The sequence below is a fragment of the Sclerotinia sclerotiorum genome, genomic scaffold (genome assembly GCF_000146945.2).
Source record: "Sclerotinia sclerotiorum 1980 UF-70 scaffold_15 genomic scaffold, whole genome shotgun sequence".
In the NCBI taxonomy this organism is placed as follows: domain Eukaryota; kingdom Fungi; phylum Ascomycota; class Leotiomycetes; order Helotiales; family Sclerotiniaceae; genus Sclerotinia; species Sclerotinia sclerotiorum.
This window is the reverse complement of record NW_001820821.1, coordinates 1,041,826-1,069,439: the sequence shown is the minus strand read 5'-3', so window position 1 is coordinate 1,069,439 and position 27,614 is coordinate 1,041,826. Positions and strand designations below refer to the sequence as shown.

General features: G+C 41.9%; 13 protein-coding genes across 13 annotated transcripts; 8 read left to right on the top strand and 5 right to left on the bottom strand.

The window, feature by feature from the left end:
* Positions 1–513: 513 nt before the first annotated feature.
* Positions 514–651, bottom strand: SS1G_10473 (predicted protein; the record flags this gene model as incomplete). Its single annotated transcript, XM_001588875.1, has 1 exon — positions 514–651. One exon carries the CDS (start codon positions 649–651, stop codon positions 514–516), a length of 138 nt encoding a protein of 45 aa, XP_001588925.1.
* Positions 652–2,459: 1,808 nt separating this feature from the next.
* SS1G_10472 (hypothetical protein) lies at positions 2,460–2,714 on the top strand (the record flags this gene model as incomplete). Its single annotated transcript, XM_001588874.1, has 1 exon — positions 2,460–2,714. One exon carries the CDS (start codon positions 2,460–2,462, stop codon positions 2,712–2,714), a length of 255 nt encoding a protein of 84 aa, XP_001588924.1.
* Positions 2,715–3,030: 316 nt separating this feature from the next.
* On the top strand, positions 3,031–3,937 carry SS1G_10471 (hypothetical protein; the record flags this gene model as incomplete). The annotated part of the gene is made up of 3 exons (XM_001588873.1): positions 3,031–3,238; positions 3,491–3,514; positions 3,687–3,937. 3 exons carry the CDS (start codon positions 3,031–3,033, stop codon positions 3,935–3,937), a joined length of 483 nt encoding a protein of 160 aa, XP_001588923.1.
* A 1,006-nt stretch (positions 3,938–4,943) lies between these two features.
* Positions 4,944–6,337, top strand: SS1G_10470 (hypothetical protein; the record flags this gene model as incomplete). The annotated part of the gene is made up of 2 exons (XM_001588872.1): positions 4,944–5,216; positions 5,270–6,337. 2 exons carry the CDS (start codon positions 4,944–4,946, stop codon positions 6,335–6,337), a joined length of 1,341 nt encoding a protein of 446 aa, XP_001588922.1.
* Positions 6,338–6,595: 258 nt separating this feature from the next.
* Positions 6,596–6,715, top strand: SS1G_10469 (hypothetical protein; the record flags this gene model as incomplete). The annotated part of the gene is made up of 1 exon (XM_001588871.1): positions 6,596–6,715. The coding sequence occupies one exon, from the start codon at positions 6,596–6,598 to the stop codon at positions 6,713–6,715; it is 120 nt and encodes a 39-aa protein (XP_001588921.1).
* An 820-nt stretch (positions 6,716–7,535) lies between these two features.
* On the top strand, positions 7,536–7,706 carry SS1G_10468 (hypothetical protein; the record flags this gene model as incomplete). Its single annotated transcript, XM_001588870.1, has 1 exon — positions 7,536–7,706. One exon carries the CDS (start codon positions 7,536–7,538, stop codon positions 7,704–7,706), a length of 171 nt encoding a protein of 56 aa, XP_001588920.1.
* An 851-nt stretch (positions 7,707–8,557) lies between these two features.
* SS1G_10467 (hypothetical protein) lies at positions 8,558–9,048 on the top strand (the record flags this gene model as incomplete). The annotated part of the gene is made up of 2 exons (XM_001588869.1): positions 8,558–8,739; positions 8,856–9,048. The coding sequence occupies 2 exons, from the start codon at positions 8,558–8,560 to the stop codon at positions 9,046–9,048; spliced, it is 375 nt and encodes a 124-aa protein (XP_001588919.1).
* A 1,435-nt stretch (positions 9,049–10,483) lies between these two features.
* SS1G_10466 (hypothetical protein) lies at positions 10,484–11,693 on the bottom strand (the record flags this gene model as incomplete). Its single annotated transcript, XM_001588868.1, has 3 exons — positions 10,484–10,603; positions 10,682–11,436; positions 11,567–11,693. 3 exons carry the CDS (start codon positions 11,691–11,693, stop codon positions 10,484–10,486), a joined length of 1,002 nt encoding a protein of 333 aa, XP_001588918.1.
* A 2,634-nt stretch (positions 11,694–14,327) lies between these two features.
* Positions 14,328–15,508, bottom strand: SS1G_10465 (hypothetical protein; the record flags this gene model as incomplete). The annotated part of the gene is made up of 4 exons (XM_001588867.1): positions 14,328–14,439; positions 14,622–14,860; positions 14,912–15,054; positions 15,115–15,508. The coding sequence occupies 4 exons, from the start codon at positions 15,506–15,508 to the stop codon at positions 14,328–14,330; spliced, it is 888 nt and encodes a 295-aa protein (XP_001588917.1).
* A 450-nt stretch (positions 15,509–15,958) lies between these two features.
* Positions 15,959–16,419, bottom strand: SS1G_10464 (predicted protein; the record flags this gene model as incomplete). Its single annotated transcript, XM_001588866.1, has 2 exons — positions 15,959–16,014; positions 16,239–16,419. 2 exons carry the CDS (start codon positions 16,417–16,419, stop codon positions 15,959–15,961), a joined length of 237 nt encoding a protein of 78 aa, XP_001588916.1.
* A 344-nt stretch (positions 16,420–16,763) lies between these two features.
* Positions 16,764–18,212, top strand: SS1G_10463 (predicted protein; the record flags this gene model as incomplete). Its single annotated transcript, XM_001588865.1, has 1 exon — positions 16,764–18,212. The coding sequence occupies one exon, from the start codon at positions 16,764–16,766 to the stop codon at positions 18,210–18,212; it is 1,449 nt and encodes a 482-aa protein (XP_001588915.1).
* Positions 18,213–18,845: 633 nt separating this feature from the next.
* On the top strand, positions 18,846–21,881 carry SS1G_10462 (hypothetical protein; the record flags this gene model as incomplete). The annotated part of the gene is made up of 4 exons (XM_001588864.1): positions 18,846–18,853; positions 19,123–19,264; positions 19,317–19,723; positions 19,775–21,881. 4 exons carry the CDS (start codon positions 18,846–18,848, stop codon positions 21,879–21,881), a joined length of 2,664 nt encoding a protein of 887 aa, XP_001588914.1.
* A 3,870-nt stretch (positions 21,882–25,751) lies between these two features.
* SS1G_10461 (hypothetical protein) lies at positions 25,752–27,484 on the bottom strand (the record flags this gene model as incomplete). Its single annotated transcript, XM_001588863.1, has 2 exons — positions 25,752–27,130; positions 27,208–27,484. The coding sequence occupies 2 exons, from the start codon at positions 27,482–27,484 to the stop codon at positions 25,752–25,754; spliced, it is 1,656 nt and encodes a 551-aa protein (XP_001588913.1).
* Positions 27,485–27,614: the final 130 nt, after the last annotated feature.

Here is a 27,614-nt window from a genome sequence, read left to right as displayed (position 1 = left end):
ATGTTTCACGCAACTGTCGCTGCTTGAGGTTTTTTCCCAGCGCTGCTATTCCGTGATTATAAACGAGTGTTGCGAGGTAGAAGAGGGTTGTTGAATATAAGTGTGGCGGATCCAGCGCCGTCAAGGTACCGAGCACATCAACCAACTGTTTCATTCCTGGTATTCCTTTCTAACCATATATTACACTACACCTAAGTGAGCTGAAAAAGTCTACTTGGAATATCACAAAGTTGCTCTGGATTACTGGATACAAGGTATCTGTTTTGCTAAGCTATACAGTAAACATCGGCCCAACTCCAATGTGGACTCCACGTAGGGTTACAATATTGATCCAACTGTTGAATGATCAAACTGTTGAATGGGTGTATCAACATCTCTTCGACAGTATACATACAGAATGACTTTTAATACAAATTCCGCATTCATATGTGGGGCGATAGGGGCCATGTTCGTGGATATACTTCTTGAATATCTTGAGCTTTTCGGAGTTTCTATCGCTCACACCATACCGTTTCATTCGAGCTCCTGACCGAGGTCGACATATTGACGGTATATACTCCACAGTAACATGGCACGGTATGCAGAGGCCATACATGGAAACGGAGGAGGCATAACTTGAATCATCTCACAGTCACACGGCTGGGTGACCATCTCCACTCCTTATTTTACCAACAAGTCTTGAAATCTCGTTTTGGGGAGTATATTTTACTTTCATCCGGGTCAACGTGCTTATTGTATACCACCCTGGTTTGGCAACAATTACGGACTATTTACCGCCTCATTCGAAAAGATGTATGGTAATACGCCGGCGTTCTCCCAGAGAAGCAGTCATCAAGCCTGGTTCCAGCATACAATATAGACCTCGGAATATCGTCAACCTTTATTTTGATCTTTACGGCCATTCAATCTAGTGCCTCAAATCTAGTGGATATCTTCAAGATACAAAGCTAGGTAGGTTATAGGATACGAGTATATATTGTGAGTTTTGAATATTTGGCACTAATAGAATCATGAGAGTTTCCTAATTACAGCGCTGCATTAATCTAGAATTTCTATTGAGACCCTAGAATCAGAGGAATTTATAACCAAGGGGTTTCTCATAGAGGTCTAAAAGATCTACAGGTGTCCCATGGGATCCTGACTCATGAAATGTTATTCCAGCATAAGTAAAATACGAGATGGCAGGATACGAAAGGTTTTATGACTTGGAGACCAGCGGATTTATGCGCCTAGGTGCGTCCATAGCTAAAGAGAAATGACATTGGTATCCGGAACACGGGAATATTACAAAGCGCCGATAGATGTGATAGAGGATTTAATTGGCAATGACAATGTTGGGGTTGTTTTAAAGTAGGATGGGCTGTTGCATCACCCCTCCAAGCTTCTTGACATGACATTTGTAGCCGAAGCGTTTTACTAGGTATCAATTCACAATTTCATTTTTGTAATGCAACGATATTTGATTTCTATATAGTCTAAAGTTGCCACTTCTATTTTGCCACTAGAGACTTCTAGGGAGTAGTGGATACGGGTGCTCCCATTCCGTATGTTGGATCCAACAATTTACTTTATCCCTCATACGATGCTCAGTGGAGAGACTGTTTACACACTCGTATTGTGCTCAAAAAAATAGGTAAGCACTTACCAAATCTATCTCCTGTTCCGATATACCACCACGTTCTCCAATATGGCGATAATATCTTCAATTCATATAAAGAGTTGGCTGACAGTTGGTGATTCACAGTGAATCAACATAAATTCTCCGTCCACTCGTATTCCGGTAAGTATGTGGATTGGTTCGCTGTATCAGGCTATAGTATGATTAGCGGCCCACTTGACCTAATATTCACGTATTTTTGCGATTTACCGATTGGGTTCCAAGCTGTCGGGACCAGAGCCCTAGCGGAGCAGTCTTTAAAACCACCATATGATCAATGTATTTTAGATCTTAAATAAACTATTTTACTCGAATATGGCAAAAAATCTGCTATGCTAACTCATTCCATAGTTCGATAGCATATCTCACTCACTACCATATATTCAATAGATACTAAACAGCTTTAGCATATCCTCATATGATTCACAATAGTTCGTTCCCCTCTTTCACGAGTGTTTGTCACAGGGATTCACGATACCCTCGTAGATAGTCAGTCTCCTAAGCGGTAAGCACTTTGAGTTTAACAAGGGGCCCGTTTTTTGACCCTTGTAGCTGTATGTAGTCTACAGTATGGACCTACTTTTTGAGAAGTATTTGCACTGCGCGGTTTTCCAAAGAGCTGCTTTTTAGTGGAAGCCTAAATAGTATTAAATTGCAAGTACAGCTTTGAGTTTGCTCGTTCCGTGCAGAATTGAAGTATCGTTTCTTGGTTTCGGTGCAACCTTCACTCTATTTACACCTTCCGATGTCTTCCGTTATTTTTACTCGTTGGATGGCCAGCCAGAAGGACCGCGCGCATACTATGCGTAGTGCGCCAACCTTCTATCGCAACCTAGAGGAAGCTCTTGATGTCCGAAGAAAGGATCATGGACTACATACTCTAATCAAAAACACATGGGCAGATGGAGCGACCGCAGATTTCTGCTCCAACGATTCGCTTTCTTTTGGTGCCAGCGGAAGATTGCGCAAGGCTTTTGAAACAGAACTGGCTCAAAATATTGGTGCACAGCTTGGAGCTGGTGGTTCTTGGTTCTCGTTTGATGGATGGCAATTATGACTATATCGAAGCGGTGGAGCAGGAAATTGCCGCCTATCACGGAGTCGAAGCTGCGCTTATTGTAGGCTCAGGCTGTGACGGTAATTATGCGATTCTTGAGGGGATTCCACGGCCAGGCGATGCAATCATCTATGATGAGCTCATCCATGCCAGTATTATGGATGGCATGTCACGCTCGCTTGCTAGTACGAAAGTGCCTTTCTCCCACAACGATGTCGATGCCTTTCGAGAGACTTAAATCTCCGTCTGGGATTCGCAGTCGCTCATCAAACAGGGAAAAAAGTGCGTCCTCGCTGTCGTTGAGAGCTTCTACAGCATGGAAGGTGACATGTCTCCCTTGAAAGAGCTTGTACAGGCTGCAAAAGAGATATTTCCAGGCGGCAACGCCCAATTCATTGTTGATGAAGCGCATAGTATGGGAGTGGTGGGCGAAATAGGACTGGGAGATGTTAAAGCCTTGGACCTGGACTCGGAAATTGCTATCAAAACGCATACCTTCAGCAAAGCGTTCGGATCAATAGGAGGTAGGTGGTTCCAAAATCCGCGTCGTGGAGTTTCTGCAAAACTGGCAATATGCACAAGGTGTTATTCTCGGCAAACACACGATTAAAAATGCACTAGTGAATTTCTCGCGTTCAACAGTGTTCACCACCGCGCCGGCTTTCCATCAGATTGCTGCTATTCGGGCGGGATATTATTTAATGCCACAGCCCGAGACGAAAGCAGTAAGTTTTCTTTCCAACAGGGCCTTTTTCCAATACTAACGAACAATCCAGGGTCGGAAAAATATCCAAAATCTAGTGAAGCGTTTTTTCACGAAAATAACTTCGCATCCAGTTTAGGAGGAAGCGAATGAACGGAAAATTATTTCAATCCCCGTGTCAGAAGACTGGGATGAGCGCGAATTCGACACGCAGCTCGTACCGCTTTGGACTCGCGAGCGCTACGATCTCTGGCTAACTTTCCACTTAGACGCTAGAAAATACTCTGCCTTTCCCGTTACCTTCCCAGTGGTTCCAAAAGGGAATGCAAGACTACGGATTGTCATCCATGTCGACCATACTGAGGAGCAGATCGATGAGCTGGTGGCCGCAATCTGCGAGTGGGCAGAGGAGATGATTGAAATTGAGATGGGGACTAAGGGGCGGGGTAAAGTGCCCTGGGCGGCTCAGCAGGTGTATGCGTTGAGTGAAGAGGGAGTTATTAATGGAGACATTGCATGAGTTGGATGTGTATGCATGTATTAGAGATTTTCTCATCACCTGTGGGGCGTCATTCGTTTAAGCCCTTGCTAGTAGTCAATTATGCTGAGTATAGATTCCCGATTTGGAAATTACAAAGATATATGAAATATGGGGAGTTATGATAATGGGAAAGTAACAGTAGCAAACTCACCACAAACTCTATTTCAGTAATTTTATCATAGTAATTTCATCACCAAACCTCCGAAATATGACTTTTGCCTGCACTTGGCATTACTAAAAGCTTTAATGTCCACTTTAAATCACTCTTGTTGCAGATGATGCACCAGCCAGGCCTGGCCTGACTTGGCTTCCCATATTCTGACCCTTCTGCGAAAGTCTAAGGGTCTACCCCCTGTGGAGTGATGAATCCACAAGTGGTGAGAAACTCAAGAGCACAAGGTGTCTCTTGCTTTTGCAGCCGTATCGGTTCATTCTTCCTACGGGTCATCGGTTACGAGGTTAAAAGATAACCCCAACCAAATAAGCTTTTGTGTACGACATTAGCGAATCAAAACCCCAATGCAATACTCCAACCGTTACTATATCTATTGTTGACTCGCCTGAACAGCTGAAATATTCGGGACAAAATTTCCGCGCTATACAGTGGTTGCATTTCTTCAATTGTTGTTCTTGGTTAGAATGTACCCGTTGAAAGTGTAGTAAAGCTTCCCATGGTATTGATACATGCTACGTAATCTCCAACAAAAATGGGTTGACTGATTTTCAGTGAGTGAGCCCGGAAGACTGATCTGACACCTTCGCGCATATCCAGTTATCAAAGTTGTGGACTATCTTAAGCCGTGCGTTTAATCCGTGGCACTAATTCGCAGATCTAATTGATGCTAGTTCGATGAGCCCAGTTCACGGCATGTAGCCACTTGCTGGTGTGCCAAAAGATTTCACTTCATGTTGCACTTCGGTACTATACCACATTAACACTTTTACCTCCTAGCTAAGAATTGTGTTTTCAGCCAATTTTCCAATAATGAACAGTACATCTGTCTCGCTCGCTATGCCCGCATCAGTCACCGAACGAGCCGCGGAGGAGCTGGCAGAGACACTTCAGCCTTACCCTCCGGTGCAGGCTACGAAGAAGCCGCCGTTAATCTTCAGCCAGCCGCTGGGCCAAAAGCAGGAGCAGATATCACAAAATGAGAAAGTGAAGAAGCCACTCTCCTTTCATATGACCTTTTTGGCACTGAACATTTGCGTATTGCTCGTTTCGCTAGATGCAACAGCCCTGTCGGTGGCTGTACCAGTGAGCTTAACACCATCAGCAATGCGTGTTTCTTTAACTAAACCATTCACCAGGTAATTACTGACGACTTGAATGGCACCACGCTCGAGGCGTTCTGGGCCAGTCTCTGCTTCCTACTTGTCTCGGTGGCGGTCATGCCTATAATAACGAGTCTCTCCGACGTTCTGGGCCGCAAGATCCCTCTCTACGCATCCTTGATAATTTTCATCGTTGGGTCCATCGTCTTCGCAGTGGCTAATAATATGGGTGTTTTGATTCTGGGTCGTGTGCTACAGGGACTGGGAGGCGGCGGTCTTGATGTTTTGGGGGAAGTCGTGCTAGCCGATATCACGAGTCTGAAGGAACGTCCTCTTTATTTGGGACTATTCTCAATTCCTATGGCAGGTGGCGCCATCTGTCGCCCCATAATTGGCGCTGCCCTCGCTGAAAAGGTAAGCTGGCGATGGATTGGTTTGATCAACCTTCCTTTTGGTGTGACTGGCTTGCTGCTATTTTTCTTCTTCTTACGACTCAAGGCCATTGAAACCACGCTTGCCAGCAAGATTGCACGTTTAGACTGGATTGGCATGGTACTTTTTGTAGTCGGCAGCACTTTGTTCTCATTGCCACTGTCTTGGGCAGGCTCCTTGTATCCCTGGGCGTCATACGAAACACTCGTCTCATTCATACTAGGGCTTCTCATCCTGATTCTCTTTGGTTTCTATGAAGAACGGCCCATTCAACCTCTGTTTCTATATCGCATTTTCAAAAGCAGAACCGCGATATTCACTCTCTTTGGCTCGTTCGTTCATGGCGCTGTGTTGAACGGTGGCCTGCTCTACTTGCTTCTTTCCTTCCAAGCCACCTTCCGAGAGACACCCTTCCGATCTGCCATTGAGGTACTTCCAATCTGCGTTTTCATCGTCGTATTCAGTATATTTGGAGCGGTCAGTGTAGAAGTCTTACGGAAATATAAATTACTAGTCATTGCCGCATGGCCTTGCTTAGCAGTCGGTGTTGGTCTATTTGCGCTATGGAAACCCGGTGTTTCTGATGGTATGAAATACGGTCCTCAAGTCCTCGCCGGTGTTGGTCTCGGCGTTCTTTTCACCATCTGCACATTTCCCATGAATGCTAGTTAGCGTGTCGACGACGCAGGTCTTGCTACCGGTATCATGGTTTCGTTCCGTATGTTCGGGAGCATGACTGGCCTTGCAATAGGCTCAACAGTCTTCCACAGTGTTTTCAAACAACGCATCGCCAAGCTTGGACAACTACCTAGTGAACTTTCTATCCTCCGTGATGTACGTGAAGCGGTTGGTTTCATCCCCTTTCTCCGCGAAATAGACCATTCTCTTCCGTCCTATGATGTCGTAGTAGAATCTTATCGGGTTTCCTTCATGGCCGTCTTCTTGGTGCTCACAGGTATGGGAGCTGTAGGTTTCTTGTTATCATTTTTCACCCAAGAACTCAGTCCTGAAAATGACGAAGTAGGAAGGCAAGGATTTGAAAGTAACTGAAGAAATCACTCTGGATAGTAACGTATGAATTTCTGCTGGCTCAGCTTCGCGCATAGAAGAGTAAATCTAAATGTAATGGTGATCCATGATACTTTTACAGGCTCCAATTCATGAACTACGTGAAAGAGAGCGATCAGTAATATAAAATTTGCATATTTCTCCTAGAAGCGGTTTTGATACTCTTGCTAAAAGCATGCGTTTTCAGAACACTCTGACTTAATTATTCTCTAGAATATCGATACCACTAGTCTTAAATAATCATTGTTTAAACCTTTCCGAATACTGCAAAGTGAAAACGTAGAAACACCTGTAAAAGGGCTGGGGCACTAACTGTTTCAGCATAAAAATTCACCAAACCCTGCACAATGGCTCAAGATTGGCTTACGCTTCTCCGGGTTTGTCCAAACACGCAACTTTGCATGAGAATTACACCGCTAGCCGACATCGAGAAAAACCAATGATAAACGCAAGTGCTGCCACTTTTCACATTCAAAAAATAGCCCGTTGCCAAACCCTAGCCCTAATTCTCGAGTTCAGAAGCAGATCACACTGCAACATACGACACTCTACACGATTGCCTTTTTCCATTGTGTGTTTGAGGCCAGACATCCATCATCTGTCATTTGTTCGGTATCTGGCATTCATCTTCAGTCAAGTTTCTTAGTCGTCGACAATGTTGCCCAAAACTCGTATGTGGACTCGGAGAGAAATCGAGGGGTTGATAGCAGATGGCCACAAAATAATCATATTGGGTGGACAAGTGGTGAAGGCTGACGCTTGGCTACCATATCACCCAGGCGGAGATAAATCAATCTTACATATGGTCGGTCGTGACGAAACGGGTGAGATCAAAGCATTACATTCTAAGGAAGCACAGATGCGTATGCAAAAGTTTGTGATAGGGGAAATAGACAGAAGATGGGAGAACTTCTTGCCTCCAATACATGGGGGAGTCTTCAAGACGCTTGAGTCGAAGCACGAGGATGGCTAATCTTTGTTTGAAGAAGATTTTAGCGTGTCAGGGAGTTTGAGTCCACCATCGCCACTGTCCTATACTGAGGGGACAGGGAATGAAGTCCGTTTGCGGCGTGCAGGCAACGAGTCGTTCATCCCCCGAATTTATTCTTTGTCCTCATTAGAACCAAAAAAGTGAAGTTCACATTTGCGGAAGCATTGACAGCACATGCAATATCAACAGATCTCTCAAACTATCCCTGTCTCGACAAAAAGTCCCAAGATGAGATTATCTCCAAATATCGGCAGCTCGATAAGAAATTGGAATCTGAGGGACTCTATCAATGCCCCTATAGCTCCTACGCGATCGAAATCGTACGATACATAATACTGTTTAGTCTCTTCTGGATACTTCTTCACTTCTCATACTATGCTCTATCTGGTCTCTTCCTCGGACTATTCTGGCACCAACTATTATTCACAGCCCATGACGCCGGACACATGGGCATAACCCATGGCTTTCACACAGACTCCTGTATTGGGATTTTCATAGCCGACTTCTTAGGCGGCCTTTCCATCGGTTGGTAGAAGCGAAATCATAATGTCCATCACATCGTCACCAACTCCCCCGAACACGATCCTGACATCGAACACATGCCTTTCTTCGCTATTTCCCATCGCTTTTTCTCTTCCCTGTATTCAACCTACTATGATCGAGATATGAAATTTGACGCTGCGTCCCAATTTTTTATCAGATATCAGCACTTTCTCTATTATCCCATTCTTCTCATGGGGAGGTTCAATCTGTACGTATTAGCATGGCCATACCTCTTGAGTTCCACACAAGTACCACGCAAAGGCCCAGCATGGTGGCACCGCTATTTAGAGATGGCAGGCCAAATATTTTTCTGGTACTGGTTTGGCTATGAAACCCTCTACCTGCGCATCCCAAGCTGGTCTTCACGTTTTATATTCCTCCTCATCTCGCATATGGTTACCGCTCCACTCCACGTCCAGTTAACGCTCAGCCATTTCGCCATGTCGACTTCTAATCTCGGAGTCAATGAGTCGTTCGCTCAGAAAATGATAAGAACCACGATGGACGTGGATTATCCCCCTTGGATGGATTTTTGCACGGAGGACTGCAATTCCAGGTGGTGCATCATTTATTTCCGAGACTGCCAAGACATAATTTGAGGAAGGCGCAGAGATATGTCAGGGCGTTTTGTGAAGATGTTGGAATTCCATATGTGATTTTTGGGTTTGTGGGGGCCAACAAAGAGGTTATTGGGAAATTGGGTGAGGTTGCGGATCAGTTAAGGGTTTTGGAGGAATGCAGAAAGGTTGCTTCGAGGAATTTGATGGAGACACATGCATAAGGAGTGATCTGATTGGAATTATAAAATTTAGTGGTACACCCGATTTCATTACATGTATCCGAAAAAAAACGTGATTGTTTGTACTTGATCGACAAAAACATATTCCAATAATTTATTTTTTTCAAAATTGAACTTTTGTAATTACAATCTAGAATTAATTGAAATATATTTTAAATATAAACTATTTCATTTGTTATTAGTCGACATAACTTTTATTTAAATTAAATATTATAGTAGGTTATTGTTACGAGGTTTGCCGTCTAGATCACGTGGAAGTGCTCTAGGCTCTCGAGGTGGTTTATAACTAGGTGTGACGGAAATCCCTGCTTTCCTCCCACCCTTATTATATAAGAAACCTCAGGTACATTAACCATGTCCACACATGATACGATTACTCGAGATTAGTATGCGATTTAGGTGACCTGAGGATCAGATCCGGACAAGTACTAGGTATCAATGGTTATCGGTAAAGTAAGATCATTGGAGGAATAAATATGACTTCTTTTTGCCTAGCTATTGCGGCTAGGCCATTCATTTGTGTATATATAGAGTAGCTATCCCCATCTACAGGTGCTCTTCACCTGTAGATTCTAAGTTAAATACAATTGCTGGTCTATAAACACCCTTTTGGTCACACTAGGCGTCAAGCAGGGACTTAAAGTAATGACAATGATGATATGCAATTCGTAACTAATAGTAGAGTATACTAAATTATTGATCTTGATCTTGAGCACGAAGCTCTATACAAAGGGAATCCATCTTGATTATATAGACCTTCGTATTCCAACATTGGAGCGATGGAGCTGGGGAGCGAGATTCGAATCTCGCTCCTTCGCTCCCTCGCTCCCTCACAAGACTATTCATGTGATCCTATAACACGTGATAATAGTTATAATGTTACAACGTAACAATTCTTTACTATACATAACTCTTGTTATATTTATTATAGATTTCTCAAAAATTATATTTTTTAAACTATAAAATAGTTATTTTTATAATTTGTTGTAAATATTATAAGTCGATTACGACTAACACTCGAGGCCGATCTATATATTTGTAATTAATAAATATATATAACCTTATGAGCCTTTGAGGCTATCGATTTTTTGACCGTCAATAGTAGATTCTAAGCAAGGAACAATTGCATTTTGCGTTTCCAGCAGTTTATGTCAACTTGTACCATAATCAATATCTGTCCACAATCACAATAACAATTCACTCTCCATTCAAAATCCTCAATTTTATAAAACTTTTGATTTTAATTTTAAATACATTATCTCTCAAAATCATAAACCCAATCGGCTACCTATGTATATGCCTAACCTCAACGCCATGCCAGCTTAAAAACCATGAAATAAAAATGCAGTCCAAGAGAAAATATGGAGCAAATGAAAGAAAGCTGGAAGAAATCTCCATCCCCGCATGATCCTAAGGCTTAAGCAACAATCTGTTCTTGAATAGTCGAAGGACGATTTTCCTTCAACTCGGAGAAAGATTCTGGCCATAAGAACATTTTTTCTTCTTTTGTAGGGGTAGCTGCTACGTATGAAGGAACCTTGAAATAGAATATTAGTATGAAGAAGATGAAAGATGAAGATGAGGTCTCAAATACGAGGAAAGGGAAAAAACTTACAGCATTCTTACTAGAGACTCGTCTCCACAAATTAGCCCTCGGATTAAACCTAACAGGTTTACCTGTACCACCCGTCTTCAATTGATCCTCCTCAGCAATCTTCTGCACCTCCTTTTGAATATCCGCAAAAGTATCAAATGGAATATACGGAATACGATGTTCTAGACAGTATTCCTCTAATCGCAATCCTCTCCGCGCAAACAATACATCAGCTTGTCTCGCAGCTGGGAGATCCGATACACCATCCCCGATAAAGACAATGAGGGGGATTGTTCCATCTTCACATTCCAACTGTGCATGTTCTCTAGCTTCGGTAATCGATAATGCTTTATCGTGACCAAGCTCAGTATCATGTCTCCAAACGGGTTTCCACTGACTTCCATCCTCGCTAATCTCGGCTTCATTTGCGACGATTTGAATGCGTTTACTTTCTTCCTCTCCGAGGAATTTATCAAGAACTCTTCTCAGAACGGGTTTTAATCCCGCGCTGATGACGTTAAATGGGATATTGTTATCGATGCAGAAGCGATGGAATTTTTGGAAATCAGGATCAATCTCGAGGGATTTTTCCATGATTGCGAATCCATCTTCGAATGGAACGCGGAGGGATCCCCACATTTCTTCTGATACGTCGCGGAAGGATCGTTCGCCTGTTTTGATTTGTTCGTCGAGGATTAGACGACGTTCTTCTCCGCAGCCGTGGGCGTCGAAGAGGACGTGTCCCGTATCTTGCATGAAGATTGTGCCATCGAAATCTGGGTGGTTGTGTTAGTTTGTTTGTTTTTATTATCTTTCTTACTCTAGTATCTATCTAATATATGTATACATATATAAATGGATATCGAGAAAAAGGAGAGGCGAGGAGGCGAATAAAAAAACACATACCTGAGAAACAAATAATCTTCCTCTTACACTTCAACATTTCGGGATCTTGAGTACGAGAGTAACTTGTTTTCTTAACTGCCAAATCTTGGGTACTAAGTGATGGTGGTGGTGTAACTGCAGAAGGCATTATGAAAAGATTTAATAAGAAGAAGAAGGATAATAAGTAGGTATCGAAAACAGTAGTGAGATAGATATTCTAACTAGAAATGGAAGGGGCGAGATGGAATTTTCGATCGAGTTTAAAATCGATGAGTAGTGAGGAAATAATGGGTATCAAAACTGGGTTTGAGGGTGGAAGAAGGCGGAGAGCGGGATACGTTGATTTATATATATATATGGGTCTTTTGAATCCTGGAGTTGGAAGTTTAAACGCCGATAATGGGGTTTGAGATTGTGGATTGTGGATAAGTAAGGTATTGTTGGTTGGTATAGTAGGAAGGATGCTTAGATGATTATATAGCAAAAGAGAAAAATAAATCGGAAGGAAAAGGAGAGGGCGCTTCCAGATTTTTATATTCATCAACTACTGTATCAGATCTGAAGACTTCCTGATCCTCATCTCCACGCAGTCAGTGCCTACCTATTCCCCAACTTTCAAACAAGCCAACTCTCAAACCCCATCTTGAAAAGAGAGGAAAGGAAATAATGACTCCATACTACATGATGCAAATGCAAACGCAAACGCATCTCCCCAGGTGAACCCGTGCATCAAATTCTCACGATAATTTAAAACACACACACGCACACAGCAAAACCTCGAATCTAGCCAAAGCTTGGCAAACCATCCCACCAATCACACAGAATATCTCTTGATAGTTAGCTTCTCAAAATCCCAATATCGATGTCCAGACACAATATCGATCTTGTTCTCTTGTAAGAATAGATCCTGTTTACTTTGGATGTAGTGGGGCATGTATGAAAGAGGGGCAGGCAGTGCACGAACAAGTTTATTGGTGGGGACACTCGATTAGATTCGATTCGATCAATCAATCATCCATCATGATAACTCGGCGTAAGAAGGAACGGGAGAAGATTCTTGAAGATACATAGATACTTACAGAAGGAAGTAGAGATTTCCCATGTGAAAATTTTTATTTTTGTGCTAGATTCTGCTTTTGTGATTGGGTATATGTCAGATCCAATATCCTGGAACTTTTTCACGATACCGATTTATTGGTTATCAATCATCAAACAAATACAGTACCTAGTAAATTATTTTCACAGCTGGCTGGACTGGCTCGTTCAGCTCAGCAAGAAACAAGAAGAGAGAAAAAAACGCACAATGACATCATAAACTCTCGATTTCGCTAACAACTTCTAGGGAAGCTTATGTATGTATGTATGTATGTATGTATGTATGTATGTATGTATCTTACCCCTGTACATCACCAGCACAACAACCGAAAACAATGAACAATTGGATGCAGCATGTAAGAAACTGAGTAAATCTCGATCTTTTCATGTACTCTTACGAGTATGTATACGAGTAAGGTAAATGTAAGGAAACGGTCCAACTTTCCAATAGGAAGATTCCGAATACTATCAAGGGACTTGAGGTTCTTCCACGTATTGAGTCAATTTGGTATGTATGCTTATATGTAAGAATCCTATAGGCTAATCTATACATTTTACTCGAGTACTCCGTATCATACAGGAAGGAAGGAATCCAAGCCACGATGCAAGCGCTGCCTTGCTTGCTTACTCTGTCTCTGTACCGATTCTCAACCTGATGCAGGCGGCTGGAAATATACATAGGGCATTAGGTACATATTACATACACGTTTTTAAATAATTGGTTCATTGAATAATTGGTTATTCAACTAATCAAAGAATCAGATGATTTATGAGTAAAGGGTCCTATCTACAGCACAAGTAAATAATTTCATTCACATGTAGGATTACAGCGTCATTTTGCATACTCGAGTATCGTATCTCATTTACTCCGTACAGAGTACTCTTATTCCAATTCAGTATTTATCTCTAATATCTAAAATCTAAGATCACTCATCTGCTTCTCACTCACTAATATCCAATCCACAATATTCCCTCATACATACTGCCTCCCTCCATATATGCACGCCATGAATATACACTCTACAATGTACATACTCCATACCCCTTCTATACAATCATCAACCCATCCAATTCCACAGTTTTCAAATTCCACAGTTTCAAACTTCGAACATTTCCAAAAAAAAAAAAACAAAAAAAACAAAAAAAAACGAACGATATCATGATGTCACAGTGCAGAATTTCTGATTTTCCGATTGTGTGAGTGAAATGAAACAATAAGACAGTTTGAGTTGAGACATGGTGATTATGTAAACAGACAGACAAATACGCCGGATAAAAAATTTGTAGTGAGATGGTGAAATGGTGAAATGTGTCCATGAAAGTGGATCTTAAGTGTTTTATCAAGGTATTGGAATCGAGTTGTCTTTTGGAGATCTAGATGGCTTTTTCGTTGTGTTCTGATAGCCTACCTAGTAAATCATAAAGAGATGGGGAAGTTTAAATGGTGTTTGGATGTTCTTTTCATTTCTCTATTATCTTTGCGTACCATTTTAACTTGTCTTTCTGAAACTGCTAGTCTCATTTGAAAGCATACCATATCCATCAAATGCACTCGATCATACATCGAGTTCCTATGCCCTCTCGCATTAATTTCTCAACACTTAGAGACTCTTCTCCTAATCCCTCGCTAAACAACGATATAAATTTCCCCAACGCCCTAATATATTTTCGTTTCTGCTAAAGAATATTATGCGGCTGCGACCTTTGCAGAGTACTTTGTAGCTGCTTTATCGAACAGTGAACTCTTTTCCTCCAAATCTTTCAGGAATGTATGTTCTGGTGAGGTACTTTTTAACGAACTAGATGACGATTGTTAGAAAAAGTGAGACTACCATGTTGAACAAGTATTTGCTGAATGTGGAAATCACTACTCCAACCATTCTCTAAAATAGTACTTCTGAAAGTTCGAGAACACTTCGAACTTTCGCATTCCACGAATTCATTGAAATAAGAACGGCATTTGCGAGGAAAACAAACATACCTAAACAAATCACTGGAATCCTTCCCTGAGATAGTGTTCAGAACGACCTTGTTCGTGAGAACTTCGGCATTTTCTGGGTCCTTGCTGAAAGCTTGTTCTAATGCTGCTTCTGCTTCCTCTAATCTGCCTAGATGTATTTCCGCGATAGCTTGTGCGACAAGACTTCGAGTTGACGATGTTGATGGAGCTTGTGCGAGTTCTTCGAAAACATAAAATGCTTGTTGGTATTTCTCACCGCCCTGGATATATTAGTTAAATGATATTTGTAGACTGGACTCGAGAGACCCTACAACTCGAAGTCCCACCCAAGACTCGGCCAAGTTAACCAACAGACTGTCTTGAGCCCATCTTCTAGCTTGCTGAACTTCTTTGATAGCTAAATCGGTACGGTTTTGTTCCAACTGGATTTGAACAATGAGAGCCACGGCCTCAACTATTCCCATAGTTAGTTTACGTCCGCTGCTACAAAACGATCCAAGGATAGATAACTTACGGTTACCCTGGTGCAATGCCAACAATTGTAAAGCTTCCTCACTCTTTCCTGCAGCTTGTAGCACTGTTCCACCCAATACCTGCACCGTCGCATTGTCGCTTGAGTCCTCTGCTAGCTTAGATACCATCGCGACAGCTTTCTCTTCATCCCCGGATGCAAATACAGCCAAAGCTCCTACGGCCTTCAATTCTGCATTATCTTCCCCTTGTACATCTGCGAGAACATCCTCAGCTTGTCCAAGTGCGATTTGAGCTCTTAGTGAAATAACGCGCGCTGGAAGTGCATTCTCCGGTGAAAGGGCACTGGTATCGAAATCAATGGCTTCTTGGTATTGTCCCTGGTGGAAATAGTTGTGCAAGTTGAGGAGCTCGCCCTCTGCTGAAAATGGATCCATGATTGTGTAATTGTGGTTTGGAGAATTAATGTGAAGATGGTATGTATTGCGAAAGATACGTGTTGAATTGACTCGAATATGTCGGAACTTGCCGAGGTCGTTTGAAGCTAAAATTCGTGGGGTCGTGACACCAATTTGTTGTAGCGAAAACTAATTCCATGAAGACTTCCTGTTCCTAATGCTCCTTGCCATTTACTAAATCTCATATCATCACGACGTCCATATATCTTCGTTACCAATTTCAAAGATCGAAGTCCTCGGGCTTTTGCTTTCACATGGACCGCTATTTTTCTATCCGTAGACTCTTCGAAGGGGTATTTTGATTTGCTATCATTAATGTTATCATCCTCGTCAGTTTGGAGCTGCAGTCTAACATTATCCCAAAATGCTCTGCTTTGAAGTTCTCCGCGGTAGTCGTCAAAAGTTATTCGTTTACCCGGTCGGGCTGGTTTACTTGGTGGCATTCTCCGCACTTCCTCCCGTAATCTCGTCAGAAGTTCGTTTCCCTAGATCATGAATATTGAAGTTGATCAGGGTTGCCCAAATATAGCTGTCGCACAAAAGGAAATTGAAGTGACTGCACCAACCAGTTTTTCGTCGATATTCTCGTCGCCCTCTAGGCACCTCATCAATGGCCCAGTCATGAAGAAGTTTCGATAGCTCTGTAGCAACTGTTCGTATGTATAATTTTGATTAGGGTGTAAAGCTTGTTGCTGAATATATTCATCACCCAAACTTTTCAAGGGAACTTCTCTGGCCTTTTGCCTCGTTGCTTTACTTCGTGCTTCGGTATTTTTCTTTACTGTCATGGCCCTCAACAGCTTGAAGTCAGTAACGATGGGATGCAGCTTGGCCTTAATCCCTCTACGTTTGCAAAGCTCGAAAGTATATTTATTCTCATCGACCGACATCTTTTATTCGCAGAATATTGATGGAAAAAGTGAGCTGATTTTAGACTCTGTTAATTCATATCTGCTTCGCTTTATGTTAATGACTAGCATAGAGCCCAGATTCACATGTTGAATTCTAGAAGTATGATTCACACATGAATCTTTACAATATACATCCACAACTTTGGAAATTATCACAGTATATCTTCTCTATTTTCTGTTCGTTACTCCGTACCTCTCTTCAAATCCCCAACATATCGCCTAACAACTTTTGTATTCTCGGACATAAATATTCGCATATCGAATCTTTTCTTTTTTTTTGCTCAAGGCTACCTAGCAAGATGATAAACCCACTCATCCCAGAAATGACAAATGTACCTAATGGGTGGCAAGCGTTTCTTGATGATAATGATCGAGTTTATTTCCGTGGTCCTGAGAAACAGACGACTTATGTTCATCCTATGTTAGGTTTGATTCCGAAGCCTTGGCACCTGAAGGTCGATAGGTCTCTCCCAAATCCTTGCGAATATTATTACAACACGCATACAAAAGAAAGGTCAAAGAAAGATCCACGGTTTGATGAAGACTTGATGAACTCAAAACTTCTCAGTGTCTCGAGAGTGGTTCGAGAGTCCGCAACTTTAACAAAGAATTCCATAGGAACTCTCGAAAAGTCACGACACTCTCATATCCAGAATGTGGATATACGAAATCAGTATAAGATCGTGCATACTATCGACGGCGGGGACGGCGGGCTAGGCGGTATGAATGGTGGTGTGCACGTTGTGCGGCTGAAGGCGACCGGCGCGCTCTATGTTGAAAAGAGATTTAAGAAAGATGCATTGCAAACTTGGAAAGGAAAACTTGGAGTTGGCGTAGTCGAAATTCTGATTACTCATAGAGTGAAACATGGTGGTCTCGCAGGTTATATCAATGCCTTCATAGCCCCGGATATGGTACATCCAACAAACGCATCCTTATACCTCGAGTTTTGTAATTTAGGATCTCTGGATGACCTCATAAAATGTTATGCTCAACGTTTGGGAACAAGAGACGAGGCACGCGTGCCTGAGCGCTTTGTTTGGCATGCTATTATTGGGCTTTGCGATGCTCTTTCCTATCTTTGGGGTGGGAAGTCATTCATAACCAACGACAAGCATAGGGGTTCTGGACCAGAGAAGGGCTGGAAACCAATTTTACATCGCGATATGAAACCTGATAATATTCTCATGCGGTCGAGATCGGAGAATACTTCCAAATATCCCTATCTGGTTATAAGTGATTTTGGTTTGGCCACTGATGATCATCAGCAGGGATCCGGAGCATGCGGGACATCCTCCTTCTGGGCTCCTGAACTCCTCTGGAATCCTCCTGCAATGACCAAGCGTCAGCTTCCAAACTTTCCTCCAAACCAATATCATACTCACGAAAGCGATCTCTATTCACTTGGGGCTTCTATATACAATCTTTGCAAGCCCACAAACGTGAGCATTCAAGGAATACATTGGCAAGGAGCATTCTCACACTTTAACGTCGAATCATTCCCAAACGATCCCACAAAGAGAGAGCTGTGGTTCCCGTCTCAACAATGTCGCAAATCAGACTTGTATATTAGCACATTCTACTCGGATTACCTCAGAGAGACTATTAGGAAAATCACTGCTTGGAAACCCAATCGAAGAGGTGCTGCTCATCAACTCGAAAATGTACTTCTTCCTACCGTAATAGCGGCTGGTTATGATGCAGAAGAGTTCAGCTTGAGTGAGGCGCTCCCGGTATGGGCCATCAAGATGCATGACTACCATGCTAGATGACCCATAGTAGCAGTGACGATAATACCAATGGAATTGGAAATTTCGGTATTTTTCCGGCAAACTACACAATTCCGGAGTTTGGTGCATGGCTTTGGGCGTTACTATCATTGGCAGGTAAATTGTGATGCTACCGGGAAAATATCCCGTCTACGATGGTTTCCTTTCCCTTTTCATTTCGAGGATCACGGGTCTTCGAGAATAAGAAAGCTAATACTAGTATAATGGAACTTTCGTTGCTTTTCAATCGATTCTCTACACATTTCTGGGTTGTTACACAAACCTCATAACGCTGCTGGTACACAGCAAGCCACGCAGAACGTTCCACCAACCTAAAAGATGTAAAATACCTCGTAGAACAACGAAATCTTGGATTATTGCGGTGGACGACGAGTAGACCGTTGGCAACAGGACATTCTCCAAGGTATGGCGCCGCGAAGAGAATATTGACAGATAGATAGCATTACTAATATATCTTACTTTGAAAATAACCTTAACATCAAATGATTGGCTGTTAATTTTTATGCATATGTTTGATTAGGTGAAATTTCCATGGGCACCCAACCAATCCCCTCAACAGCAATAATATCATAGGAACAGAGGATTGATAAAGTAAAGAAAAATAAGCGTTGTTTTATGACTGTGTAAATTGTTAAGATTGTTAACGTACTCATTTCCCAAATTGACCTTGTAATTTAATTTGCCCTGATTTTAATGAATATCACGTGCTTGATTCACTTGCTCTTCCCTTGCCGCTTTTCAAATTTACCCAGAATTACCTAGTGCTCGGCAAAATTAAAGACCTTCAGCCTCGAAAAGAGCCTTGTCAGGCTACGAAGCCTTACACAATAACATCTTCCATCAATACATCTCAAAATCTCCCAATCAATCATCCTGACTTTGAGATAATCAGAAAAGGCTTTGCTCCTAGTCTATCGCCTGTTACCGTATCTTTGAAAGCAGTCGATATCGCATTGTGCGACGATCAGATGGAGCCTTCTAGCAAAAAACGACGTCTCGCACCCAAAGTTGCCGAGCAATCTACTCAAGAACAAGTGAACAATTCATCACAATGTATCTGATATATCCTACTAACGGGCAATCCAGTCATCCCAAGCTAAATACGATTATAAAGCTATGCCGAATCTACAAGAGCCCGCACCTTCGAACGAGCGGAGTGACTTCGAGTCTTTCGCCCGTCACTTACAAGATGCAGCCATGCTTATCTATGCGCAAGCAAATCGATCTCCATACAAGGGCGTTACAGTACTTCTGTTGAGATGGGAGGAAGATTTGAATGTCGAGCAAGATCTTTTGGTCCTGCAGAAGGTTTTCCAAGAACGCTTCAATTTTCATACCGAGTCCTGGAACATTCCTAATGGCCCAAATCCTAACATTAAGCTTGTCAAGCAACTTGCACATCATATTGAGTTAACTGCGCCTAATAATCTTTTAATTGTCTACTATGCAGGTTATGGCTTTGTGGGTTCGGATCATCAATTATATTGGGCCTGGTAAGATTTAGAGCTTATCGAGCCTTGTGACTTATCGCTGATGCGCAATAGCAATTCGCACGAAGAGGCACCAAAATTTAAATGGGAAGGTATCAAATATCTACTTGAGGACGCCCAACCTGATGTTTTACTTTTACTGGACTCATGCGCTACTACGGATTCATCCGTTGCAGGAAGCCAAGGCATTAAGCAGGGAATTGCTGCATACAGTCCAGATCAGGCTACACGTGAACCAGGAACACGATCATTTACATTTCACTTGTCGGAAGCTCTTAATAAACTTGGTACTGGCCGTCCTTTCAGTACGCAACGACTCCATGAGGAAATCATTTCACAAAAGCACAATGGATTTCTGGCACACACAGGACTTACAAATGGAGCAGGAAAGGCAGCTTCCACTAACGAACGGATGCCAGTATCTTTCTCCTTAACCCCTGGATCATTGCAAAGCATTTCACTTTCCCCCCTAAGTCAGGCTCCAAGACCAAGTACGTCAATGGGGTCTGCAACAGGTTCCCCAGAAAATAATGCTCAAGGATCAAACACCGATGAGCCAATCAAGGCCAACTCAAATTCTGACCTGACTTTTGAGGAAGTTAGAGCATTGGTCTGTACAACTTTTGTTGGAGAACCCAGTCAAGATATGGCATCTTTTAAGCAGTGGCTTCACAATACTCCCTTGGCAGCATCAAAAATTGCTGTTGAAGGCATGTTTCACGGACCGCCTACCATTCTCCTTGTTTCTATGCCCATTGCAGTGTGGAACGTTCTAGCTGCAGAAGGAATTTGTTTGTTCTTGGGCTACATAAATTCCCACAACATGACGACGGATTATCAACATTTGATTGGAGCAATTTCCCCTGTCAACAAAGCAGCAACTTCCAAGGAATTGGAAGATGGTAAAATCCTACTTGAAGCTCGTGAGGCTGCTGCATCTACACCTCTAATGACCAGACATGAATCAGTTCAACTAGAGCCAGCTAGACAACAAGAAATTATTCAACAAACTCCTTCTCGACAGGAACCTTTAAGACAAGATCCGATCAATTCCACACCTCAATCAATTCCTCAAGTATTATATCCTGATACTAGTATACCAAATCTCCCAGAGCATACAGATGACGTCGAAACATCTGTCGAGATGCATGAGGCAGCTGAACAACTTAAGGCTTTAAGTCATGTACGACATGTCAGTCATGATCATCTAACTCCAAATGACAGAAATCACTCTCACATAACAGCTGAAGATTCTCCAGGTCTCAGAAGTGGTCGAGAAGAATCAGCATCATCACAGGAGCAAGGTGAATCTGGCGGAGAGGATCAAATGTACAACTCGGAAATTATTTCACCTGCTTCCAGACCTAAGCCCCGGAGGTCGTCACAAAAGCAAGGCCCTAAGCAAGATACCCGATGTTCAATGTGCAGTCATGCACCGTTCAAAGATTCCTCTTCCTTGCGAAAGCATATTGCTGCAGCACACACAAGACCATTCCCATGCGCTTTCTCCTTTGCCGGATGTGCAAGCACTTTTGGTTCTAAAAATGAATGGAAACGTCACATCGCTTCTCAACATCTTTGCTTGACATATTATCGCTGCTCTTCTTGTCCTCAAAGCACTGTTGAAGGCAAAGGCAATGAATTCAACCGCAAAGATCTCTTTACTCAACATCTCCGACGTATGCATGCACCTTTTGCAATCAAGAAAGCTCTTGCCAAAGGCGACTCAAAACTGCAACTTGAGTGGGAAACTCATGTTAAGGAAATGCAAGCTTCGTGTTTAGTAACCAGAAGACAGCCACCTCAAAGGTCCGCATGCCCGAAACCAGATTGCTCAAATGTATTTGAGGGCGCGGGAAGTTGGGATGACTGGACTGAGCATGTAGGTAGGCATATGGAGAAAGGGGAAGCAAATAGGTTGGGCGTTGATAAGCATTTGGCGAGATGGGCACTTGATGAAGCCATTATTGAACCCAAGGGAGATGGATCTAATGAATACAGGTTATGCGGTACAGAGCGAGAAGGTAGCGGTGTGATAACTGGTAATGGAAATGCAAGCGGCTATTATTCGGATGGTGGAAAGAAGGAAATGGATAACTCCAAAGATGGGCTTGAGAGCCTAATGGGCTTGACAGGTGATAGTATGGTCATTGACGGTTGAGGAACTTACCATGGTGAATTGTCCGAGATATGAGAGTAATTGAGACAAGCAAGAAACAAAAGGGTCATTTTTCAAATTACGCGTTCTTGGGATAGTTTTCTACGTTATCGTCGTCTGATATCAGATCAAAGTTTTGGGTGGTTGCTTTTGTTTGGTTAGCATCGTGTGTTAGCATTGTGTTGTTCTGGCTCCAAGTCTCGCTCTCCTTCATCACGAGCGCAATTGTTTATTTTCGTATACTTGGTGAATGGCGAAATTGCTCTTTTTATCTAATTTATGGGTGGATGCACGGATGCATGGATGGTCTTTAGGAACAATATCCCGAGGATATTTTCCTATTTAGGATCTATGCAGGCATGGGCAAAGGTATGGATGGAATTGGTTGGATGGAATTATTCGTTACCTAGGAATATGAAATGAAAAATGCTTCTTTTCTTTTAGATTTGAGAGTTGTGTTCTATTTTGCTTTAGTTGGTGGTGAGGTGCGATGTGAAAAGAACTCTGGGAATGGTTATTGGAGATGATTATTTTGTATAATGGACAATCATCTCTTTTTTAACGACTTGGTCCTTCGGCATCTTCACAGGTTATAAAACTTTCTTTTTCCCCTTTAATTTCCAAGCCGGTTATGAATTCATATACTTTTCTATATCTCCTATTTGACTTTTCTTTTTTCTTTTTTCTTTTTTCTTTTTTCTTTTTTCTTTTTTCTTTTTTCTTTTTTCTTTTTTCTTTTTTCTTTTTTCTTTCATTTTTCATTTTTCACTCTTTGATTCTTTCTCATTTCAATTAAAGGGATTTAAAAATGATTTTGTAAGTGCATTAGTTACTACCATGGTAAATGAACGAGAATTATAAATCTTGACTACGAATTTGATAGAGGTACCTATATATATATATGATTATTCAGTCCCACCCAGCGTCTACACCTCTAATACTAAATCTATCTTCCCAAATTTCAAATTTGTTTATCCCATCTTCTTCGCTGTGTTTTGATAGTATCATTTTCACTTCTATTCCCAATCCTGATTCTCATTTTCTACAATTACCTGGAACCTCTATGGTTAAGATAATAAGCCCAAGGCTGTAATGATAAGATACCCCTTGTCTGCGCAATTCAAACGGTTTTATACAACTGTACTGTGAATATTGGGGATATTGGGGATGGAGATACTCTGAAGGAAATATAGCGCAATGGTTTAGTTGCTGTTGGGTGTTGGTGAGCTCGAGAGCGCTTCTGCTTGGGTGATGGTGGTGTTTTGAAGTGATAGGTGCTAGGTGCTAGGTGATAAGTATTGATCAATGGGTTTGTTGATATGCTATGAATGATGAATCTGATTTCTCTAGGATTGGTTTTAAGGTATGGAGATGGAGATGGAGGGAAGGGAGATCCGAGATGCAAATTACTGATGGATTTTGATGAGTTTGTCTAGGTGAAAGGGGTGGCTTTTGTAAGTGGTGTGGTTTTATGGATGCAGTGAGGAGGAAATTTAAGTTTATGTTTTAGTTTTGGTGTGGTGAGAGAAAAGTTGGAAAGGGGGAAGTGGGAAGCGGGAAGTAGGATTGGGGAGAGGTTGGTTGAAGAGTTTATTGTGGTGTGCGGGGATTGTTGGGTGTTGGGTACGGGGTTTTGTTGTACGCGAGGAGGGGAGGAGGGGAGGAGGGGAGGATTTGGAAATGTTGGTGAAGGAACATTTCGTTAGTCTGTTTATACGCAATTAATGGGTTTCAATTATTCTTAATTATTCTTGATGGAAGTATTATCATTTGCAGATGAGCATTAAGTAGCCTCAAAACGGACACAGAATATACCACAAACTCATTCTCACTCTCATTCTTATTGTTACTCTCACTTTCATCTCAGAAATCTACAATATTAAAACTTTGAATAGCTGTCTTGGGTTTAAGGGGTATAATATACATGTATCTGCGAAAGATAGGGGATGGAAGAATTGAAAAAGGTCAAAGATTTTATATCTTCTGGGGACGGATGTAACGGGGTTGAGTGTGAGTGGAATGTGAAGTGTGGAGGGCGATTAAGTGAGGAGAAATAGGAGAATAGGTGGGATTGGGATTGAGAAGTTTGGGGTTGGGTTCTAAGAGGGGGAGGACAGATGGTAAGGGGTAGTGTGATGGTGATAGTAGTGGTGAAGGTGCTGAGGGAGAATTAGATGATGGAAATGGAATGATGGGGATGGAGGGAGAATTGGAGATTAGTGTGGCTTAAATGGGTGAGTATTTGCAGTCAGATCATAGCAACTAGGAGAAGTATGCAATGGGGATGGGAGTGGGATTGGCATATTGCGTGATGGCTATTGCCAAAATTATATGTACTATATTTCGAAGTCGTACTGTGATTCCGGACTATCTATATATCACTTAAATTATAATCCAGCCGCTGAATAAAAAGATAATGTTTGTTACTCTGGTATCTATCTGATATACAATATTTTAAGCTTACAGAGGATACTGGGAAATAAAAAGATGTGCGTCCAGAGAACATGAGGCTATAATATTAATTGATCAGTAATCATTATATCACATCTTTAAATCACTTCAATAGAGATATATACATTATTTCCCCGTCAACTCCGGATCACCGGCAATGCTATTTATTAACCGTTCCTAGGTAATAATAGATCACTGTAGGTACCTAGTCAGATATCTTTCTTACTATAATCTAATCAAGTTAAATAGTAATCTTATATTGATTCATTATAATATCATTACAAACAAAAGCTCCCAACCAATCAAATGAATCACTATCAAAAATTTGTCTGTACACACAAACATTCCCCCCCAAAACCCATTTTTTTATGTAAGATCTTACCTAGCAAAATCTCATAGAATAAACATTCTATACATACCTAGTAACCTTATTAGTGAATCGATGATTACCAGGGGGCGGGTAGATATTACACCGAGCGGGGTGCTTTCTCCTGATTACTGATCAAGCTCGGTAATCTATCTATCTTTGATGAAAACGATATTGGAAATTGTGTTTGATAAAGTACGGATTTGGGAGAGTTAGGGGGAGTGGGTTATTTTTTGATTTTGGAGATTTTTGTTTTGTGTTCTTTGCTGTTAAAACGAAATTTAGGAGACGCGTGACTATTATTGCATGCAGTATAGAAAAATAGTAAATGATGAGGACTTGCCTGGTGGAGGGAATATACATCGATAGATGAGAGGATATTTTGAACGTTGAGATTGTGAAACCCATACCGAGGTTCTTCTCGTACAAGAGTGTGTAATAAAGACGGAGAAAAAGAAATTCTATAACTAGGGCGTAGTCTCTAAATCTCTAATATAAGTCTTACAATATAAATGTGCTATTCATTCCACCCTATGAGTTTTATCTCGTTTTATATCAGTCGTTATTTATATTTATATTCATTGTTAATAGTTGATTATGTAGATTACACTCGAGATTTAGATGAATAACTATGTGGGTATTTGGATAACGATTAGATATCTATCAACATATCTATCTATCGATCTCAAGTTTTTTGAAACATTCGACCAGAGTATTAATCATTATTTGACTTCTTGGTTTCTCAGTTGTCGGACTTGGAGTTTGGCTTAGATTTGGATTATATTCTGTTATTGTTATATTGTTATATTGATATATTGATATTTTTTAATAGTATAACTAGTACAAAAGGTATAATAATAAAACATAAATGCAATCAAAAGTCTTCATGTCAGGTATGTATAAGGGAATCAGAAATCCATGAAAACCAATAGAACTTTTCCCCTAGTCCCCAGATCCAAGAATCGTTTCATTGCACCCAATACCAAATAGATAATATAGTATCCAAATATCCACACCGAACCAAACGCGCAAACTCCCATATCATAATAGGAAATCTACATCCAGAAGTCCCACTGTCTCTTCCACCAAGGCCAAGCAGCCTTGACTCTTCTCTCCTCATCTAGCTCCTCTCTAAATGCTACCAAATCCATTTCCCTTCTGCCCTCGTCAACATTGATTTGGTCGAGATCAACACCAACCGACCATTGTTTATAGTACAGTTTGTACCCAACGAAGAAGAGAATAACAATTGGAGCAGCTAGATAAGCTTCAAAGAAAGCTTGTGCATCTGGTTTTCCACCAATGGGGAAGAGAGCGACGTAGAATTGAGCAACAAGACAAAGGCAGACAAGAAGAAGACCAATCCATGATCCGATTGTTCCGAACATAGCTGCGAAGGGAAGATCGTCTTTGGTGCGACCATTCATGGCCCACACTTTGCGGAAACGGATATGAGCAAAGCAGATAGAGCCCCAGGTGAAGAAATTGGAGAGACCGGAGAGAGAAAGGAGCCACGTGAAGATAGTGGAGCCTTGAGGAGCAAGATTTATGTAGGCGAGGAAACCGAAAGCGAGGGAAATGGCGATGGCAATGTATGGGCGGCCACTTTTATCGACCTTTGCACCCCAGGATGGACCCATGCCTTTAGCGCAAAGAGCTTGGATGGTACGTGTCGAGGCGAAAGTGCAGGAGTTGGCGACTGAGATGACGGAGAGAGTGATGACGGCATTGAAGATAGAGGGTAGGACTTTGATTCCTGCAAGACGGAAGGAGAGGACAAAGGGGGAATAGGCTGTGTGACCTCCGGAAGCTTTTGATAGAATATCGTTGTTGGAGGGGACGATGAGGCCTAAGAGGAAGAGCGAAATGATGTAGAAGAGAGAGATACGCCAGAAGACTTGTTTGGTGGCTTTAGGAATTGATTTCCTCGGGTTGTCGGCTTCTGCTGCAGCTAGTCCTACAAGTTCAGTTCCACCGAACGCGAAGGATGCTGTCACAAAGACTGAACAGAAACCTTTGAATCCATTGCGGAAAGCGCCAGGGTTTGACCAATATTTGGCGCCAATGTAGCCACGGCTATCAGTAGGGACACCACCACAATCGATGATTATACCGAGAATGATGAAGCCGATGACAGCTACTACTTTGATTAAACCGAGAACAAATTCGACTTCTCCATATCCTTTGACACCGAAGAGATTGATAACAGTAACCATGACGAGGAAAATAGTAATCCAGACTCCAACATTCACTGATGGATTACCAGAATTATCCGGATCGGTCCAAAATCCAATTGTAATACCGGCAGCCGTTAACTCAAAGGGAAGAACGATGAGCCAATTGATAGCATAGTTCCACCCCATAGCAAAACCCCAACCAGGATCAATAAAGCGGACAGAGTAATTGTAGAAGGAACCTTCGACAGGATATAGAGCTGTATCACGTATCATTAGCTTGAGCTTTTTTCCATGGGTAAATAGCAGGGATGAAATAGGAACGTGATAATCTTACCAGCAAGTTCTCCTAAAGCATTAACAGTAAGCAACAACATGATACCGATGATGATAAAGTCAATAACCAATGAAGCCGGACCACCAGAATAAAGTGCAGAGCCTGAGCCGACGAATAGACCAGCTCCGATGGAACCACCAATCGCGATCATTTGCATATGTCTGCCCTTTAATTGTCTCTTCAATTGTCCCGTCTGACCGACCTCGATGTCACCATCGGTAGTTAGAGATGGCGGCGACACATCAGCCGTGTACTTCTCCTTATCGTCGAAAGCCATCTTTATTTCTGAAAGGAATTCTAAACTACCCTTTGGAAATTTGGATTGCTCCCGATAACACAATAGGTAAAAGGAGGAAAGAGAGGAACAGAAGGCGGGGTCGAATTCGATCCACTCTCCACGAGTGTGA